This window comes from Rutilus rutilus, assembly GCF_951802725.1.
Source record: "Rutilus rutilus genome assembly, chromosome: 21".
NCBI classification, from domain to species: Eukaryota; Metazoa; Chordata; class Actinopteri; order Cypriniformes; family Leuciscidae; genus Rutilus; species Rutilus rutilus.
Window position 1 is genome coordinate 33,063,671 of NC_140226.1, and position 20,907 is coordinate 33,084,577.

Genomic DNA, 20,907 nt, shown 5'->3' on the forward strand with positions numbered 1-20,907 from the left:
TCAAAATCGTTCTTTTTAGTAAACTCTGTGTACACAAACAATGTTCTCAATGCTGGAGTTCATGTGTAGAGCCCCTGGTGAGACTTCCAGCACAGTTTCATGTTGTGTCGAGCCTTCTTAGTGCTTTAAAAATAGAGATTTTTGATGCTATCAGAGTCGTACCCCAAGCACTCCCATTCAAAACGCAATTTTACCGAAAACGAAAATACGGTCAAACTTAAAAGTGGCGTTTCCATCCTAATTATGCTTTTAAACGAAAGTTTACCTCGAGTAGATTCACAAAAAGACCCTAGGATGCATTTTGGCGAGAGTTACCCTTTAAAAGGTACACATAACATGTTCCTTATAAGACAACCAGGACATTCTATGTTTGCAATTAAAATCAGTAACTTAATCTTTTATGTCAAAACATGAGAGTTTACATTAGAGATTGCAATAAATGTATTCTTTAGGATAAACTCCTTTCAAGGGGGTCCTTGTACAAAACACATTACACACAATAAAAAGACACAAAAAACATAAATCAACAAACACTCAACACTCAGATTAAAAACTGATTAATATTGTTTTAATACGTGTAAAGAAATGTAATATGATCATGTAAACTAACATGATGTGCTTAAAAGGATCACTACCCAAACATTTACATACACGAAACATGTAATATATAAATCATTTAATATAACATATTGTATTGCACTGTACTATAAAAATAAAGATATCTAAGAAAACTGGGCAGAATTATTTCCCATATATTTAAAGAATTGAAAGACTTAATATATAAATAATAATAACAACAAATTACACACATGCACAATATTCCCTATACAGCATTTTATCCTGGAAATCAGCAGCCATGCTGAAATAGTTTCTAAAACATGATTTGCATGGCTTATATTTCCGTGAAGTCAACGCCTACTCACAGTACACTATGTTGAGAGGATGAGAGCTGCACTCAGCTTCTTTAGAAAAATAATACCATGGCTGACAACGCTTCTTCAAACCGGACTATCTGCACACATGACAACTCGGTGGAGCGGTACATGTACCCGACGGCTTACTCAATATTCTTCATCATTGGGTTTCCAGCGAACTGTTTGTCTCTGTACGTGGCCTGTGTTCTGATGAAGAAAGGCAATAATTTGGCGGTTTATCTGATTAACTTGTGTGTCGGAGATCTGCTGTATATTCTCACTCTGCCCGTCTGGATCACGATGGCGCTCGGACAGGCGGCGAGTGACAGTCTGTGCAGTGTTATCGCGGTGGTCATGTTCAACAGCTTCTACGTGGGCTCCGGGTTTCTGTGCTGCATCTCGATGGATCGATATTTAGCCATAGTGTTCCCGCTTCATTTCGCACGGGTGCGAGAGGTCAGGACCACTGTGATGGTGAGCGTCATCGTGTGGCTGGTGGAGATTACGCTTCATCTCGGTCTTCTGGCGTACAAAGACGAGATCGGGAACTTTTCTGCCAGTCGAATGTGCGAGGAGCCAACGATTATGACCAAAGCTGCTGCCAACGCGGCCATCACTCGAGCCGTCCTGGGGTTTCTCATTCCTGTGCTCATTATGACCTTCTGCTTCATGGAGATCATCAGGGCGCTGAATAAAAGCACATCTACCGTGGTCAGCGAACGGAGAAAGATCTGCTTTCTACTCCTGTTTCTTCTGTTCACCTACTTGGTGGCTTTTACCCCGTTTCAGGTGGTGATGTTCATCAGAGGACTGCTGGAGCCCGGAGACTGCGGCGTTGCGCAAACCCTGAGAGGGGTTTACATGGTGTTTGTGGCCACCACGACAATAAACAGCGTTTTAGATCCCATCATTTATTGTCTCATAAGTGAAAGTGCCAAAACTGAAATGAAAAGCCTTTTTAAGTGCTGTGGGAAACAATTCAGCAAGATTTATTCCTCTGTGGTGAAACCCTGAGTTTATAATAACACTTTAAGACTGCAAATATACTGTATATGAATGTCTTGACACACTCATTTGTTAGTATTCACAATGTGTATATACAGTAGCAGCCAAAAGTTTGGACACAATTGACTTAATTTATGTTCGATCGTAACCCTGTAAAAGCCTGACATATGGAATCATTGAAAGAAAAATCTTTTCAAAAGTTTTTTGTTCAGGTTTTTAATGGCTCATATATAGAGTATGATAAAGTGAATTAAGGAGGGGGGAAATAGTTCAGAGGCTCAAACTGAGCAAAAATATGGAATTTGGATATTTATATGGACAAAAAGATGAAATTCTTTTTAATGTATATCAATGAGATCTTTATAACAGTATAACAGACTACTGACATAAAATGCAATATCAGTCGTCACTAATAACATGATATTTAAATGCTTAGTTTTATGATCAAATCTCTATAGTTTTAAAACATATAATGCAATGCAATACGATGTTGATTGAGAGATGAACAAATAAACCTTCCTCAAAAGCCTGACGATCATATTTGAGACTCACAATTGATCAAGATTTTTTTTTTTTATTATGTGTGAATAATCAAGTCAAATGAAGTTGATTCAGTCCAGTAAGTGTTGATCTTGAAATATTACAAACAATATCAAAGTTATTCTTATGTTTACGTGATAAAGTAAAGATTTCACAGCAAAAAGAACACGTGAACCATGAGCTGGAGGTGGACGTTTGTAGAATTACACAACACATGTAGTAGATTGAGTGCAACAGGTTTTTATTTTCAGCAAAGTTTTGATCATATTGCTAGAAATTTGTCTATCAAATATGATACAGGGTTAAACCTAAAGGCTTCTGGCTTATGTAGTTTGTGGACAAATATAAACTGTGCATTTGCGTGTGAACTGTTAAGATATGGAAAATAGTCATAATAAAAATGAGCAGGTGTGTCCAAACTCTTGAATGCTGCATTTCTGTGCACTTGTTTGGTGTGTGTGTGTTTGTTTGTTTCCAGAGAGCTCAGAGAGATCGTATCCATTTCACAGCACGCAAACCCACTATCGAAACATCGTCTGTGGTTTCTGAGAGATGTTTCCCTTCACACGTGCATTCAGCGGATACACAAAACCACTGTCATCAAAACAAGTGATGAGGGAATTAAATGTATTATTTATCGCTGCTCTATTGAGAGTTCTCTCTATAAAATGACGCCATATTAATCAAATTGATTTGAATTAAAATATTTGGTAACACTTTAGGGTCCAATTCCCACTATTAACTAGTTGCTTACTGGCATGCATATTACTACAGTTACGGATGCAGACACAGGAGAGGAAGAATGATGGTGAATGGTGATATTATTGACAATAAAGGTGCAGGGATGAAGTGACCCATACAGAAAAAAAAAAAAAATATTGAAATATATTTTAAAGTGTCAAAAATATATGTGGCATATATTCCAAATACATTTAAATATATTTGCATTGTTGTTCACTTATATTTAGCATTTTGAAATATATTCTGAAATATAACAAAAATATATGATGTTATATTAAGTGTGAAATATATTTACATTTATAACATAAAATATATGACAAAATATATGGTCATAAAATGTTTAGCTTGCTAAAGAAGGGTCGAAAATGTATTTTGATCATAGTAATTCCTCTACCTTTTCCCCTATACACAACAGTAGGCTACCATATTTCACTACTGTATTATGACACACAGCTATAATAAATACTGTACTTACATTTCAATGACTGCAATGTAAAATGACAGATAGTTGCTTTCCTAGGACTATTAGGCCATATTAGGTGGCACGTACCTAACACTAAGTGCAATTGTTAGATTTATTGTTGTGTTTTATTGACATCTTTCCTGAAGTCATTTAAATATTGAAAATATGCACAATATTTATGATGCAAGCATAACAGTGACACTCCAACAGTGAAGTGCACTTAAACAATAGATAGAACTCAGTGTCTAACACTATTAAATAACTGTATTCAAATTTCCACAGGCCACCAAGGGACAACTGGGGACAGCTGTCAACTCAAAAATAGCTGAACTCAGATTTAAAATGAAATAAATAAAAATTGAATTTTTTTTTTGAAAATGTGTTGTTTGTTTGTGAAAATGTTAACTTTTTAAATTTCAAAATATATTTCAAATGAAACAATTTGCAAAAGTTAAAACACATATGAACAAAAATATATTTACATATATTTAACTAAAATATATTTATTGGGCCAATTTCGAATATTTGCATATATTCCAAAAATATATTTAAAAATATATTCTGAAAATATTTTTCAAATATATTTCTTTTGTGTATGGGGAGCAGGTTAGGGAAAGTCCAAAGGGTGATCGAGGAAGGTGCTGGAGACAGGGAGATGAGTCCACATAACACAAACGAACAAACAAGGTCGGACAAGACAAGTAACTGTGGTGAGGAGTGTGCCTTTATAGGGGAGGTAATGAGGGTGATGATGAGATGCAGGTGAGTGTGATGAGGAATGACGTGCTGGTGGGAACCAGGATGGATGCTAGGAAGTGTAGTGAAGAGGATGGTGACTAGGGTGAACTGTGACAGAAGCCGTATAACATCTCTGGGGTGGGGGGGGGGCACCCTAGAGGTTGACGAGGCTGGACTCACTTCTGGGCTCTAGGTGAGGATGAAGTCTGGAGTCATTTCTGGACTGAGGACGGAGAATGGAGATTCAGGCGCGGCGGCCATCTTGCACGAGGGCTCAGGTGCAGTGGCGGCCATCTTGGACGAGGGCTCAGGCGTGGCGGAGGCCATCTTGGATGAGGGCTCAGGTGCAGTGGCGGCCATCTTGGACGAGGGCTCAGGCGCGGCGGAGGCCATCTTGGATGAGGGCTCAGGTGCAGTGGCGGCCATCTTGGACTAGGGCTCAGGCGCGGCGGCGGCCATCTTGGACGAGTGCTCAGGCGTGGCGGCCATCTTGGACGAGGGCTCTGGAAGGGCGGTCTCGACGGGACGAGATTCTGGAAGGGCGGCGGCCATCTTGGGACGAGGCTCTGGAAACACTCAATGTTCGGTCTGGGTAAGGGGTAAGGCACGCCAGATCGAGAAACGCCACGGTGTGGGCCTCGAGAGGTAGCTGGTCCTGGTCAATACAAAGGAGAAGCACAGCAGGATCCATTCTTCGGTTTAGGTCCGACCTTCTGTCACGGATGCAGACACAGGAGAGGAAGAATGATAGTGAATAGTGATATTATTGACAATAAAGGTGCAGGGATGAGGTTAGCAGTTAGGGAAAGTCAGAGCACCTCATTAAATGTATACTTGCATGGCCTTTGCAGTGGAAACATTTCGTGAAGTTCCGGAAGAAGGATTTTGATGGTTCCATTAGTCTCAATTGATTTCATCGGCGGTGAATGAAGAAAAGTTGATGAACTTGAGTGGTTTGTTTGACTACGTTCTGGTTGAAGGTTTTCAAGGCTCTTGGCTGAGCAGATGCACATGCAGATTGTGCCTGGGCCGGAGAGGCCACGCAGGCAACCAAGGAGTGAAGAAGTCGGAAGAGTTGATGGTTGCCCACTCAGTGATGGTAAAGTTGCAGTTTTCTTCTGAGTTGGAATGAAGAAAATACAGTCTGACTCTGTTGAGAGAGTGAAGGCATAGCAGGCTGTGGTCACGGCCTACAGACATCAACCCGAAGAAGCAGCAGTAGAGGCCAGAAGAAGAGAGCGAGAATGTGAATTTGTCTCTAATAAAGCCTGAGAAAAGTTTGCTTGACCAATGAGAAAGGTGGAATTTCCAAGCGGGAAAATTCCTCTGTTGGCGATTTATGGATCTTTTGTTTCAAGCGTGCTCATTTGCATGTACAGCTGGATTGGTTGCTGATGAATAAAAACTATGAAAGATTCTTGTAATACTAATATGTTGTGCAGCTATCAACATACGATCATTTCGATCTTCAAAGTACCAATTTATAGAGACCAAACATGGTATAGGTGAGCTTACATTGACCATTGATTCTATTGTAATATACACAGTATCAAAAAATAATAGTATTAAAAGACATTACACAAGACAGTAAATCATTCACAAAATGTTCTGGGATGCATGTTCATTTATAGATCAGTTCGTCAATAAATAAATGCAGGAAAGTCTGTTTTAAGGTCTGTAGGTCTTTCCTATGGCTGAGGTCCTGACCACATTTTTTACAGCAATAAAGCCATCATATCTGATCGTCGCCCTGGCTACTGAAACCTTTCCTGCTCTCTTGTCTCTTTTGGGGGAATGTTTCATTCCTAAGAGTAGGCTTTGAAGCTTAGAAGTAACATAAGTAACAAATAGTTACGTCTGATTGTCTCAATGATTACATGAGTGTGATGAGGAATGACGTGCGGGTGGGAACCAGGATGGATGCTGGGAAGTGTAGTGAAGAGGATTAGTCCAGTCATTTTATGAAAAAAGGTTGAACAAATTGCAACAGAAGCAAACTCAACTGATTTTGAATCCTCAATATGTCCTGAGTAAGGGAAAAAAAAAACAGAAGAATCCCATTAGGGGAAAGTTTCGAAAAAGACCCAAATATAGCCTATTCATTCTTTTTCTTACGTGAATAGGGTACAAATTTTAACCTTTAGATATCACCATGAAAATTACTGAGTTGATTACTTACATCAAGACAAACAAAAATTGTATTACAAGTTTTTTGAAGTTGTTTGTTAACATGGACAAACGGTGCATAATCAAATTATGTATGTGCTAATTTGCATAAATACCACAACAGATCTAAACATTGGGTATAGCCGGGTGAAAATGTCTTGTTGAATCTTGTTGACACATAACAGTAAAATACTTAATGTTGAGGTCTGAATGGAACCCATTTAGGCTACCCATGAACATTAATACATAGAGGCAGGAAGAAGTACTTTAAACCAGCCTTTATTAATTATTATTGCAGAGATGGGGTTTGGGGCTGGGTCCGTGGGACTGTTTCTGGGGATTCACTTTTTATTTGACTTACCTTTTGTCTTCTGCATTCTCCTTACCCTTGTCTCCTGTTCTTCCCTCAGACTCGTCCCCCAGAAACAGTCCCACGGCCCCAGCCCCAAACCCAATCTCTTAAAAATTAATAAAGGCTGGTTTCTAAAGCACTTCTTCCTGCCTATATGTATTAATGCTCATGGGTAGCCTAAATGGGTTCCATTCAGACCTTAATATTACGTATTTTACTGTTAAATGTCAACAAGATTCAACAAGACATTTTCACCTGGCTATACCCAATGTTTAGATCTGTTGTGGTATTTATGCAAATTAGCACATGCGTAATTAGATTATGCACCGTTTGTCCATGTTAACAAACAATTTAAAAAAACTTGTAATGCATTTTTTGTTTGTCTTGATGTTAGTAATCAACTCAGTCATTTTCATGGTGATATCTAAAGGTTTTTTAACCTATTCACGTAAGAAAAAGAATGAATAGGCTAGAATATTTGGGTCTTTTTCGAAACTTTCCTTACTCAAGACATATTGAGGATACAAAATCAGTTAAGTTTGCTTCTGTTGCAATTTGTTCAAGGTTGACCCCCATTTTGGCTTAAAATGACTAGACTAGATGGTGACTAGAGTGAACTGTGTCAACTAGGATATTGGCTGTTTATTAAAAGCACATATTAACGCCTTATTCTGCATGACCATATTTCTACATCCTTTAATTCTACCCCATCCCTTAAAAGCAACCTTACTAACTATTAGGGCTGCACGATTTGGGGAAAATGTCATATTGCGATAATAGAGGTCTATATTGCGATTGCGATATGCAATATAATAAACAAATGGTTTCATGAGTCAACTTGCTTGGTTCTCAAGGAAAATAAATGCACACATTGATTAGTGATAATCTGCCTAAAGAAAAAAGTTCTTTAGTCAAGAGCAGTGAGTGTTTTTCTCTGTTCCCTTTGTTCTTTGATTAACTTTAGCGACAAATATAATTAGTGGCTACTGTGTACTGTCCCTTTAAGACCAGCCGCTGCTGACAGAGACACGGATTTCACACGCCTCATTCTCTCATGAGTCACAGCTCTTCACGTTCATCATAAGACCACTCTTATGTTATAAAGATACTCGACAAAAAGACATTTTGGCATAATTGTGTGTGTTATTGTTCGTTCAAGCTCGAAAGAGATGCTGTTTTGTGCGCACTCACGATATTAGCGCGAGTCTTTCTGTGTGTCACAGTCAGGACATTCACAGGCAGCGCGTTCATTTTGGCATACATGTGTGTTGTTCGTTCTACCGCGAAAGAGAACTTGATACTGGCGCGCGTCTATCTGTGGGTCGTGTGTGTGTGTGTCAGGACATTCACTGACAGTGCGTTCTTTTTTGTCTTATTGCGCATGAATGGTTTAAAAGCATTTGCATGAATAAGAGCGGGATCATGTAACACTATAGCCAAAGGATGCCAAAAATTAACAGATGCTGCGTTAATTGCGTTAACAGCGAGTTAATCGCAGCATTTTGCGTCATATAATCGCGTAGGCTTGACATCGCGATTGCGATACGATTAATCGTGCAGCACTACTAACTATTAATAAGCAGTAATTATGAGTTTATTGATGCAAAAGGTTGTTAATAGTTAGTTAAAAGTGAGAATTGGACCCTAAAATAAAGTGTGACAAATAGGGCTGGGACGGTTACCGCATTACCGCAATACCGCGGTCACGTGACGCCTACCGCGGGTCTGAGCTCGTCACCGTCATCACCGCAAAAAAATAAAAATAAATAAATAAATAAAAATAATAAACACTGGCCTTCACATGTGTTCACCTTGTGTCTAATGACATGGATTCATTGATTCTAATGACATGGATTGTGTCTAATAACATTGTGTCTTACATGGATTCAAGGTTTTCTAAACAAAACTTATCATCAAAAGATGGAACAAATCCGACCTTTCGCAAGTTTGCAAGTTGTTTCATGACACATAATAACATTCCATTCGTAGGCTATTGACTATAACCCCTTATTTACACTCTGTGGCGTGTTACGGCTGCGATGCGGCTACCGGAGCTGATCGCGCCCACTCTAGTCAATGCTTGTGTTTACAACAGCCACGACGCGGTGCGTTTCAGAAGCGTCTCTCAGCGCCGCTTCGATAAAGATAGGCGCCTAGTCTATTTTCGACGGACGCATCGTCCAAGCCGCACCGTAAATAAATAAAAAAAGTAAAAGCAGGACCTCAGCTTTTAATTGCACGTGCTTATTTAACAGAATTCTCTCACGTGAAGACCGCATTTGTCAACCCTCGCGGAGTCGCGGCAAGTGCACACTCACAGCACCAGAGAGTAGCCTAATCTTGACGGCACTTGCAAGAAAATGGATAAGTAGGCTACATAATCAAATTCACAAATATTACACCATTTAAACATTATTAAAAATACATAGGCTACTGAGTTACTAAAACAATATTTGTCAAAGAATACACTTGTATGTTCACAGTTTGAACGTTCTTGTTTCCATTTGTTTAATTTCAAGATCTGAGGTGAATTATCCATTGTTGCTTTTACAGCTACAAAGCTGGAGCACTAAACAATATTCAAAGTCACATTGCATGCTTTTAACATTAAATAAAGCACATAAACACTACCTGAGATTATCATTGACACACTTTGTTTGTTGTTCCAGCCGCAACGTCGCAGAAAAAAAAAACTGGGGGAGGGGGGTTGAGGTTTAAAGCGGTTTACCGCAATACCGCGGGAATTTCTTGCTTTTCAAACGCGGTAAGAAAAAATCCATACCATCCCAGCCCTAGTGACAAAATATTTTAGTTTAAAGTCCAGTACTGCAGTCTTACAGACTGATAACAGATAACTCAACCTCATTATCAAAACTTAAAAACAGTAATCCGAGAATAACAACATGAGTGATTAAAAGACTTAGGCTATATAAGTATACACACAGTAAACATAAACAAATATGACAAATCATGTTTCAGGAAGGCAGGATGCTGTCACTGCATCTTGAGTGTTTTGTGGTTTCTGTCTGGAGTTAAACTAAGTAACGGCAAACGAGGAAGTGATGTTTGCCACTCTTGCTTCCTCCCATGTTAAGGAGACTGTTGCAATGTGCAGTTCCTTCGATTATATCTTGGCAAATATTTGATCATATTTTTGTCATAAAAACAGTTTCCTGAATTTCTGCACTTATGGTGAGTAGATTTAATCTAAAATATTCAGCACATGGGCTTTTGATGCTATTAAAACAAATGTGGTTTTCAAATGTTCGGGTGGTTGATTTCTACTGAAGATATTGTATAATAACTATTGTATGGCTGTTGTACACAGTTTTGTTCTTAATATTATGAGTCAGTATATAAATCTGCTTAAAAGGGACGTTTCACTCAAAACTGAAGATTCTTTCATTGTTTAATCGCACTCATGTCGCTCGGATGACTTCTGTGGAGCACAAATGCAGATCATATAATAATTTTATTCAACAAGTATCCATTAAAATTGCTCAAAAGTGATATTAAAGACATTTATAATGTTACAAAAAATTTCTATTCAACTTTTTTATTCAACATTCTGTTAAAAAAATCCTACAAAAAATAACCATTTTCATTTTATTTCTTTTCTTTCCAGGATTCTTTGATGAATTGAGCATTCTATTGTAATAATATTTCATTGCTCAATATTATTTTTGCTCAAACAAATGAAGCCTCGGTGACACGAGACTTCTTTAAAAAACATTAAATAATCTTTATTATTCCACACTTTTGACCGGTGTGTTTATTACTCACACAAAACTATCATATGATTTTGCGTGACCATTTTCAATGTCACTGTATATAAAAGAGCACAGAAGATCAGTGGGGTTTGAAGCGATCCTGAATAAACTACAATTCTGTGTGAGCTGTTCAGTTAATAGTTGGTATCCTGCTGTCAGGTAAAATGATCACATGACAAATAATGATGTTTGTCCCTATCTAGCTGTCTTGAGATGAATGAAACGGACTATTTTGACAACTGTTCCCTGCCTGAGAATCTAGAAAAGAAGGTATTCATCACGTTGCACTTGGCTGTGATCCTGATCGGCATCCCGTCCAACGTCTTCTTCCTATTTGTGTCATACCGGCTCATCCGTCAGAAGAACGAGTTGGGCGTTTATCTGTTTAATCTGGCTCTCTCGGATCTCTTGTTTATCACGTGTTTGCCAGTGTGGATTCAGTTCGCTATCTACGACACATGGATTTACGGAGAGACCGCGTGTGTCGTTTTTGTTTTCCTGCTCTTCACAAACTTCTACACCAGCGCCTTCCTTCTGAGCTGCATCGCTGTGGATCGCTACTTAGCCATCGTTCACCCGCTACAGTTTTGCGAGTTTAGAAAGCGGAGGATTGCAGTCAGCGTGAGCATTGCCGCTTGGATTTTTACCGTCGTATTCAATGCAATCACTGTGGATTCAAATAGTGTCTACAAAGAGGGTGAGGATTATTCAACCTGCTTGAACCTATTTCCTTTGCCACCTCAGCAAAAATGGGTCAACGTCGCTCGTTTTGTAGTAGGCTTCCTCATTCCTGCATTGGTGGTGGGTTTCTGTTATTGGCAGATCTGTTCGGCCGTAAAGAAAAACCAAACTCTGGGGTCGACGGAGCGCCGGCATGTGTTCAAGCTTCTCGGAGGCATTTTGCTGACTCTCTACTTGTGTTTCGGGCCTGTGCACATCATGATGGTTTTGAGGGTTTTGCTGGAAAAGTGTCCGTATCCCAAATGGCTCTTCATCGGATATAAGGCCAGCGTCTTCCTCTCAATGCTCAACTGCCTTGCCGATCCGCTCCTGTACGGCTTCACGAGCAGAACGGGTCAAGCCAGTGCTTCAAAGTTGTTACTCGTCTTGAGGAGAATTAGGAAGAAAGAGGGGCAAAGAGAGGCGGGACCGCAAAACAACCAAATCCTTGGAACTGGTATGGATTCCAATCACAAAAGCCCTATTTAGTGTACATCTGAATTACAGTTGTGATTGGATCAAGCTGATGTTTATATGCTATAGTGTTTTTAAAAAAGAACGGGACTGAAACCAAGACTTATACAGTCAAACCAAAATTTATTCAGACACCTTCAACATTTCTCACATTATCACAGTTTATTCGCTATCGTTTAGAAAATGGTGATAAAATATGAGCAGAACTCATTGATATTTGACTGGTTTTGTCCGTCCTTCTGTTAGACTGTCTCACACATGAATTATGTTGAATATCTGTCAGCTGTTAAATTTAACTACACAATTAGATAGTACAAGTTTAGCTCAACCAATCACCAAGCAAAGCTTCATTTTGTTCAGTCTGTGTGTAAAAAGGTCGCATTAGCAATTAAAGAAAAAAACACTTCAGCAAAACATGATCAGGTCAAAGTGTATGAATCATTTTTGGTCCCAAATTTTCATACATTTTACTGGTAGTCACTGTATGAAGAATTTTGGGGTATAATATGTCACTGTTTACTTTATTTTGCTATCCTCACTTACATAAATGAACTATAATGTCCTGCAACCACTAGTAAAAAACAACTAGGCTATATCTGGTGTCTGAATAATTTTCGGTTTGACTGTGCATTCAAACACAAAAGACTGATCTATGAACTGTCTGCCTACGACAACTACCACTTACGATAACCCGATAACTTTTTTGAGAAATGAGAACAGCCTTTCATCATAACTTCCTGTCAAATAATCCACACTTCCTCAGAAATACCTGTGAGCTTTTGTTTATACTCCCCCGTCTCCACTAATACTTTGCACAAAAATATTATAAACATCTAAAGTGTGTTAAATCTATTTTGAGTGTGTTATCTATTATACAAGGTTGCATCCAACAATGCCTTTACCATTGTTTTTCAATGGTATTGTTGACTTTTTCAATAATACCATTAAACTAATCTCCTATACTAATGAGTACTGTTTTTGTCCTGTTTAATATGTATACAAACACATTTATATATTGCACTATTACCATTCAAAAGTTTGGAGTCTGTAAGATTTTTGTAACAAAGAAGTCTCTTCTGCTCACCAAGGTTGCATTTACTGATAAAAAAAAACTGTGAAAACACATTGCCTACACACACACACACACACACACACACACATACCTCAACAGAAAGGGGAAGAGCCAAACCACAGTCTAATATTAAACAAATGTTCTCCTTTTAAATCCCCTCTTTGACAATTCTTTTTAAAATAACATGTATCTCACCTAAATCTTTGCTCACTCATTGTATTTGTGTTCTAACAATGGGGTAATTGTGTTGCTCAAGAGTTTACAGCACACAAGGAAGCTTGATTTGTTGAATTGAAAAAGTAGCACAAATAAATACAATAGAATAAAGAGAGTTTGAGGATAGGTCTAACACTAGTATTCAGGTACAGAAATAGGCTACTACACAATACTTCACAATATATCGCAATACAAAAATGTATCAATATGTATTGTGGATAGTGACAATATGTACTATGTGTATCGTTCACAAAATAAAAATTACCGTGTGAGGAAAAAAATTCTAGTTTTCAGAGTTTTAGTGTCAGTACTGCATTAAACTTCTATATATAATGTTGAAAATAATGTATAATAATGCAATGTGGGAATATTTGTGTGTCCTGATAATGCCAAATGTCTGATGTTACCAGTAAAAAGTGGTGTTATTTTAAATATATCTAGTCAGTGACGGAGTATTTCTGTATTTCCAGCTTCAGAATCATGAATATTGTTATTCTACTCTATTGTCCTGTGCTTTGGGTTTCCAGCTCCAAGTCCAAGAATATTCATTTACACACACAATGTAATACCAAATTTAGCATTTTAATCAACAGTACATTTTTTGTTAACCTTTTATCCCATGTAATGTATCGCAATAATATCGTATCGTGAGTTCAGTATCGTGATATGTATCGAATCGTGACATGAGGTCTTGACAGCATTTCTGCTCAGCTCATTTCATTTTTATGATTAAATTATATTTCTTTCTCATTTTGACTGAAGACAGTGGCAGCAAATAGCAAGTTTCCAGTCTTTGCTAAAGAAGCAAGACTAACAATGACTAACTACATTTTTTTGGGGTAAAAACTGTGGTTAACTCAACGTGATAAATTCATTATAGGTCAGCATTTTGATTACATCAATGTTGTTGGCGTGTGTATTGGCATGTAATTTCAACATTTACACAATACAAACTGATACTTATCTTTAAAAATGACGCATATTAACACAATTTTCCGCTTTCTCATTCTCGCCCTGTAAACCAAATACTTCATCATCAGCTTCTACTGACTTTGAAACCCCCACCCACATCGATCAGGTCCGTGTTGGACACATGATCATGAGGTAGACTGTAAACGTGTCCCTGAGTTCACTAGCGGTGCTTTTATTGATGGACGTAAATCAGATTCCTAGTTCCTCTCTTGAGACGATTTCAATACCCTCTTGCCCTTGTGTTGCCCTTTGTGACCTGTGTAACCTGGTTAAAAATGCTTCAGGGAATCTTTATCATCCATCAATAAACCACTAAAACCCTGTCAGGTTCCTACACGCGCCTTGAGATCGAACGCTGTAAAAAAGGATTTATCAAAGATGTAGCCTATACAAAACATACTGTGTTTTACAAGAAAATACTATTTTCAGGTTTTCTACTCTCATTCTATGTGTTACTTTGTAATTGTTTGAGTGAAAATCGTTCCTTTTTCTCTGTAAAACAGAAGTATTGCAATCTAATTAACATTCAAATTAGTTAACACTTTACAAGATCTCATTAGTTAACATTATTTGAAATTTTATTTATGCTTTTTTTGTTGTTTTTGTTCTTTTTAGTTCATCGGAATGGTACACAACTTGATAAAGTTTTTGGCCCTTGCGATGTGAACACACACACACAAAATCATGGACATGATTCGAAAGGATTATATGGTCCTGAAAAAAAATAGTCACCCTTGTCTTGTTCATGGTCAAAAATGAACACATTGGAAATGAATGTGAGACGAATTTCATTTAGAGGAAACGTTTGGTACTGCGGCAAAACAAAATATTACTGAAAGCTCATTTTTTTAAATATCAACCTCAAATCTGGAACACAACTTGTTTGACTTTCTCAAAAAACATGATTTGGAAAATATATAATTCATATCAAATTTAAAAAAATTATTTTTGTGAATTTTTCATAATAATATGCGAAAACTTGCATAACTTTTTTTTGTTTCACCTTTTTAACATTTTTCTTCACTTAAGCAATTATCTGCTAAGTAGCTTCTTTTTAAAAAAAAAAAAGACCAAACTTCAGTCTCTGCTCCAAAACATTTTTAGATTTACAATTTTTTCAGATTTCATTTTCAGGCCTATGTTCAAAAAGTGTAATAAATGGATCATAACTATTCCATAAATATAATTTAGTACCAAAACATCCCCTAAAAATACAAATTATTACATTACAAAACATTATCAAACTAAAGAACATTCATTTAATTGAAATAATAATAAAGAAAATCTGTAATTTTTGACTGTCACCTTTTTAGTTAAAGGGTAACTCTCGCCAAAATGCAACTTAGGGTCTTTTTGTGAATCTACCCAAGGCAAACTGTCGTTTAAAAGCATAATTAGGATGGAAACGCCACTTTTAAGTTTGACCGTATTTTTGTTTTCGGTCGCTATTTTTAAAGCACTAAGAAGGCTCGACACAACATGAAACTGTGCTGGAAGTCTCACCAGAGGCTCTACACATGAACTCCAGCATTGAGAACAGTGTTTGTGTACACAGAGTTTACTAAAAAAAAAAATTTTTGAACAACTCACTGTCTCTGTGTCCGCCGGTGTACCTGTAACATATTGCGCTGATTTTTGCGATAAAAAATAATGACACAATTATAATTGCACTACGAATTGCTGTGAATACGGTAAGGTGCAGTATAGGCTCAGGTAAAGCTCATAGCACGATCGTCGGATAACGTTAGCTGTATGCTATGCTACTATCTAAGCTAACTAAAAAACACACTAACAACGAGAAATGTTTAATTTCACAATCTATAGCTTCGGTTAAATACTAGTATATGAAACGTTTAATTTAAAATACATTAAATACATTAATGACTCGTTATAACGTAGTACAAAAGTCTTCTATAATAAAGTGATTTTGTATGATTTGTAACCAGGCACTAAAGCGATTACCCATAAAACGTGCTTTGAACCAATCGGATTGCTTGGGTCCTCAGCCTGGACCCATCACTTCAGAGTGACCGGATACTTCACCACACCGGCATTTTGTCAGTCAAAAATAGTCGATCTCCGAATGCGAATGAACTGACTCTGAATTTTAGTATTGTTTCTTATATGAGGATCCTTTTTCAAATACAAGGTCAATATTGATTTCCACTAACGACAAAATAACAAATTATCCGTGAATTTATATGGAACTAAGCTTTAGGAGCTTTCCATCTTTACTCTCCTCATGTTACGTTACATTCGGAGATCGACGCACCGGTCTGTTATCTCTCACGGAGCGGAGGAGCGGAAGCATAAAAGGAGGAGCGATGACGGTGAAGGACGAGAGAGGCCAGGCCTGGATTTATGTTGTGTTTTATTTTGTTATATGTGTATCTTTTACTTTCGTTTTGTATTTGTTTCATTTATTGTATTAAAGTGTTTGAATGTTCGCCGGTTCCCGCCTCCTTCTTCCCATAACATCTAACCTCGTTACAATAACTATCTCTGTTATCTCCACACATATAAGAACAGCCATCAAAACCGTTCAAATATATAAAGTTTACAAAACAATTAAATTAATGAAAATACAAACCTATGACAAAAAAAAACATTTTGTAAATGTATGAAAATATCTGAAAAAGGAAAGAAGCAGAGCTCAAAGAGAGCAAGCTGGTCATTGGCTGTTATGTCTATGCTGTATAATACAATACCAGTAAAGTATACGTTTACAAAAGTGCTAAAATTTCACAAACAACTGTTCTACACCATATTTATTTGGCCTACTTCATATTATTAGATCTTTTAATTCTTAAAATTAAGATCTACAATAACAGAAAACGTGTGTAATAGTCAATGTAGTTGTTAACTAATAAAACAATGAGTCTTACCATATTTTTGTATGAAAAATGTTATGTACGAACATGTTATCTAAAGTATCTCAGACTCAAACAGTCCAGACATCTACACGTCTCCTCAATGACTGTCTGATGCAAACCACACAAGTCTCATCAGATAAACATAACCCTAAATGGCAGTAAAAAAAAGTGAAGAAAAGTCAAATGTTCTCTTCCAGTTCTTGCCTAGAATAAGCTGATTTCGTTCGAAAAAGAGCTGTATGGTCATGAAGGCTAAATTCAGAATAACATAGGCTACATGAGGACAGAGAAAAAAGTAAAAGCACAAATTAAGGTGTATCTGCATGCACACACACACACACACACCGAGCTGTTCTGCTACTAGTCACTCAGCCTCAGAAAGTCAAAATCTTTTAGAAGAGTGCAAATAAAAACAAGTCCAGACATGCAGTTTGGGGAAAAAAAAGTGATGGCAAAATGCAATGACAGTCTGCATTTTTAATACACAAAATTATAGTCTTATAAAATAATGAGTATTATAGTCTCAGTATCTAATGCATGCACCAGTAAAGTAACCGCAAAAGGCTCAAATAACATGTAAAAAATACAGTTAAAACACTGAACATTTGAATGAACAAGATAATAGTGTGTGTCAACTTACACACTGACTAACTTCCCCTTTGTTATTTAGTTTCACTGCGCTTAAAAATATTGTTTTCACGATGACAGATGTAAGATTACTTAATGCTTTGTTACTCAGAAGTTCATTTTAAAACCGATTATCATTCTAGTAATCATGTTTTCTTAACCGTGTCATTGTCTTACAACATTGTTTCCCTTTGCACGCATTCATTTTTTTTTTTTATAACTACACTACCAGTCAAAAAACAAATATTTTCCGCATTTTAGAATAATAAAATAACTAAACTATATGAAATATAGCATGTGTGTGCATATAGTGACTGAAGCATGTGACAAACTTTGTCTACTCTCGCTCTGGACTGTTGTTTAAAAAGAAATATTGAACACGCATGGATGAATAGTACACAATAAAAGTAATAATGTGCATTTAGAAAATAGATGGGGAGAATTTTGTACTTTAGTTTGTACCTTAAACACTATTGAAAGAAATATTTCATGTATTTCTCACACCTGTTACTGTTCACTATACAGTTTGTCCACAAAAATAGCATGTGAAAATGTACAAAACCAAGATGCTAAATTAAAGAGCAGGAACTAAATACTCCATGTTTGGCCGTGACAGCTTTGCAGGTGGTTTATCTGACTCACGTTCATCAGATGGAGAAAATGATGACATGGGAAAGATTAATAAAATGATGGTGGAATATGCAAATGATGTGGTAAATTCAGCTAGCCAGGTACAATAGGCCTTTGGATATGTATTTTGGACTATAGTAATGCTAACATCATGGGACAGAAAAAAACCTTTGGCAAACTAATTGATGCATCCTCAAAAGATTTAAAATGCATTTAAGTCATATGAAAGACCAAATACAAGTTAAGTCATACAACATTCAAAATGATGAGATCTTTGAGAAATAAATGACCCTGTGCTGTTAGTTGTGCCTTTTCGCTGTAAAACACTGTGTAAAGCAAATGTGCTCTGCAACCATAAAAACAAGTTTGTTTCCATGTCCACTGTATACAAATGAAAGACGTGTTTCATGTTTAACAAGCTCACAAACTCTTTAACAGTGATATTTCCAACAACACTCACCACTTTCTGTGTTCGTAGTGATGGCATGTCTATATTTAGGGGTGATTTGAACAACCCCCAGCCTAACTTTGAATATTGAGTCGGATTACATTGTAAATCAAGACAAACGCATACAGTTTCACACAGCAGGGCCTCGGACCATCAAGAAAAACAAAACATATGTATTTTGAATAAGTTACAGCTTGACAACTTTCTATCAACAACACAGAACAGATCTAGCTACGCGTTCGCGCATGCGCACAAACTCAAAAACTGAAAAAACGCGGCCTGAGCAGCACCAATTGTTGTCAATTAACGCACTTCAACTATCTCAATATATTACCACAGTAAATCGCCAAGGTTGTTGAGATACACTTAATAAACCATAAAGCATTAATTAATCCAATATGTTGCTAATAATCAAGAGTAACGCCGACATTTAGCGTTCACGAAGTAAATAAATCCCCATAACTTACCTTTTTAAAAGTCAGCGCGTGCGAACCTCCTCAAAGCATTATCTTGCCATCCGTTCAGTTGTAGATTTTTTGCCTTAAGTCTATCTCAGACACCTGCCGTGTTAATCATTGAACACCAATCGACTTTTTTGGTGAGTTGAACTTGAGAAATAGAAATACCGTCATGTAACTGGCAGTCGAATAACGTCAAATTGATGAGAGACACGATTTCGCAATCAGGAAAGTTTGTGCTGTAAATTTCTGCCATTTTCTAGCTGTGCTGAGTGGATTTTCTGTGCCACACGGGAGGAAAATCGAAAGATGTTTCTTCAGTACTTGTCAAGCTTCTTTTTAACTTGAGATGATGCATCTGTGGATTAGATTGCTTAGTAGCGATGATTTTTGAAATAATTTAAACATCACTGATTGGCCATTGGATTCATGCACTCAACAGACATGTCTGTGATTGGTTACTCATCCACAGGCTGACAACAATATTCAAAATTGTGCACAAGTCAAACAGACTTTTTGTTGTTGTTGTTGGTAGTTCTGAGTTTAAAAAACTTTTATTCTGGATCAGACTTATATTTTTCCTAGTGGGTAATAAACAAGTTTTAAAAAATCGCATTGATTTACATGGAATGAGGGACCTGAGCCACATCTGACTCTTTTCACAATTGTGTAACCACCAAGCGGCAACATATTAATCTGAAAAATGAAGCCTACCCGGAAGTGCGAAAAACTGCAATACATCGAAAATCCGCTAGGGGCAGGTCCCAAAAGGGAGCAAATGTCCATAGACCCCCATGTTAAAATGTCCGTTTTCACAGCATAAATTCATGTTTTTACAGGTTGGTCCCATGGACTTTTATTGTATTTTTCGATAGGTTCCTAGTGCCTGACAACTGTGAGGGGGTGAATTTTTTTCTAACTCGTTAGTTTAGATCGTATTTATATATATAAAATGTATGACAAATAAGGGCGTGATTGACAGCTGATAACGAGCATAGGCTGCGCCGAGTGGAATTCCTGAAATTTGACGTCTCGGCCATGATCTGACACAACACATCATACCACCTCTGTATCCTTTCTGAACATTTGTATTGAAATATGGCGCCACCCATACCCCCCATAAACGGCCTCAAAACCGTTCTTCAGAAAGTCTATGGGTGACGTCACAGACGCTTTGTCCATATTTTTTACAGTCTATGGTAACCACCTAGAACACCTTAGCAATGCCCTGGCAACTACCTGGAGAACCATATAGCAACTGCATTACAGGGGCCGGTTGCTCCAGCTGTGCGCAAGTTACAATTTACAGGATTAAAGGTTAAACCATGACAGAAAGATGCATGTGAAAAATCCATCACTATTAATCAGTTATAGACAGAGATAATTGGATGTTACTGCAACCTTGGACACATTTACCTTCTGCTTTCATTATACAGTTGATGGCTGACATGAGTTATTTTTTCAAGAAAGCATGCTTTTGAGAAAAGTTAGCAACTAAATGCATCTCAGATTTACTGAAACGCTGAGAAACAAGCATCATACATCTCCATCTTGGTTACTGAGGCATCTCATCTTATCTTAAGATCACAGAAGATCAACGTTCCCTTAAAAAGACTAATTTCCTGCCTCGCTCAGTTTTGTTCACACTCGAGGCTGTATATTCACAGGTTTGATGCAACACTTGTTTGCAACACTGCATTCATTTTATCAGTGTGCATGGGTCGTATT

General features: G+C 37.3%; 3 protein-coding genes across 3 annotated transcripts in view; all 3 read left to right on the forward strand.

Annotated features, from left to right (window-relative positions):
• LOC311280577 (zona pellucida sperm-binding protein 3-like) overlaps nt 1-20,907 on the forward strand; it is a 213,791-nt gene that overhangs the window by 110,945 nt on the left and 81,939 nt on the right. The window lies entirely within an intron of this gene.
• LOC311280344 (G-protein coupled receptor 4-like) lies at nt 1,044-3,315 on the forward strand (the record flags this gene model as incomplete). The annotated part of the gene is made up of 1 exon (XM_084392445.1): nt 1,044-3,315. The coding sequence occupies one exon, from the start codon at nt 1,044-1,046 to the stop codon at nt 1,926-1,928; it is 885 nt and encodes a 294-aa protein (XP_084248571.1). The 3' UTR covers nt 1,929-3,315.
• gpr65 (G protein-coupled receptor 65) lies at nt 9,992-13,449 on the forward strand. Its single transcript, XM_084393702.1, has 2 exons — nt 9,992-10,111; nt 10,893-13,449. Exon 2 carries the CDS (start codon nt 10,903-10,905, stop codon nt 11,896-11,898), a length of 996 nt encoding a protein of 331 aa, XP_084249828.1. The 5' UTR covers nt 9,992-10,111; nt 10,893-10,902; the 3' UTR covers nt 11,899-13,449.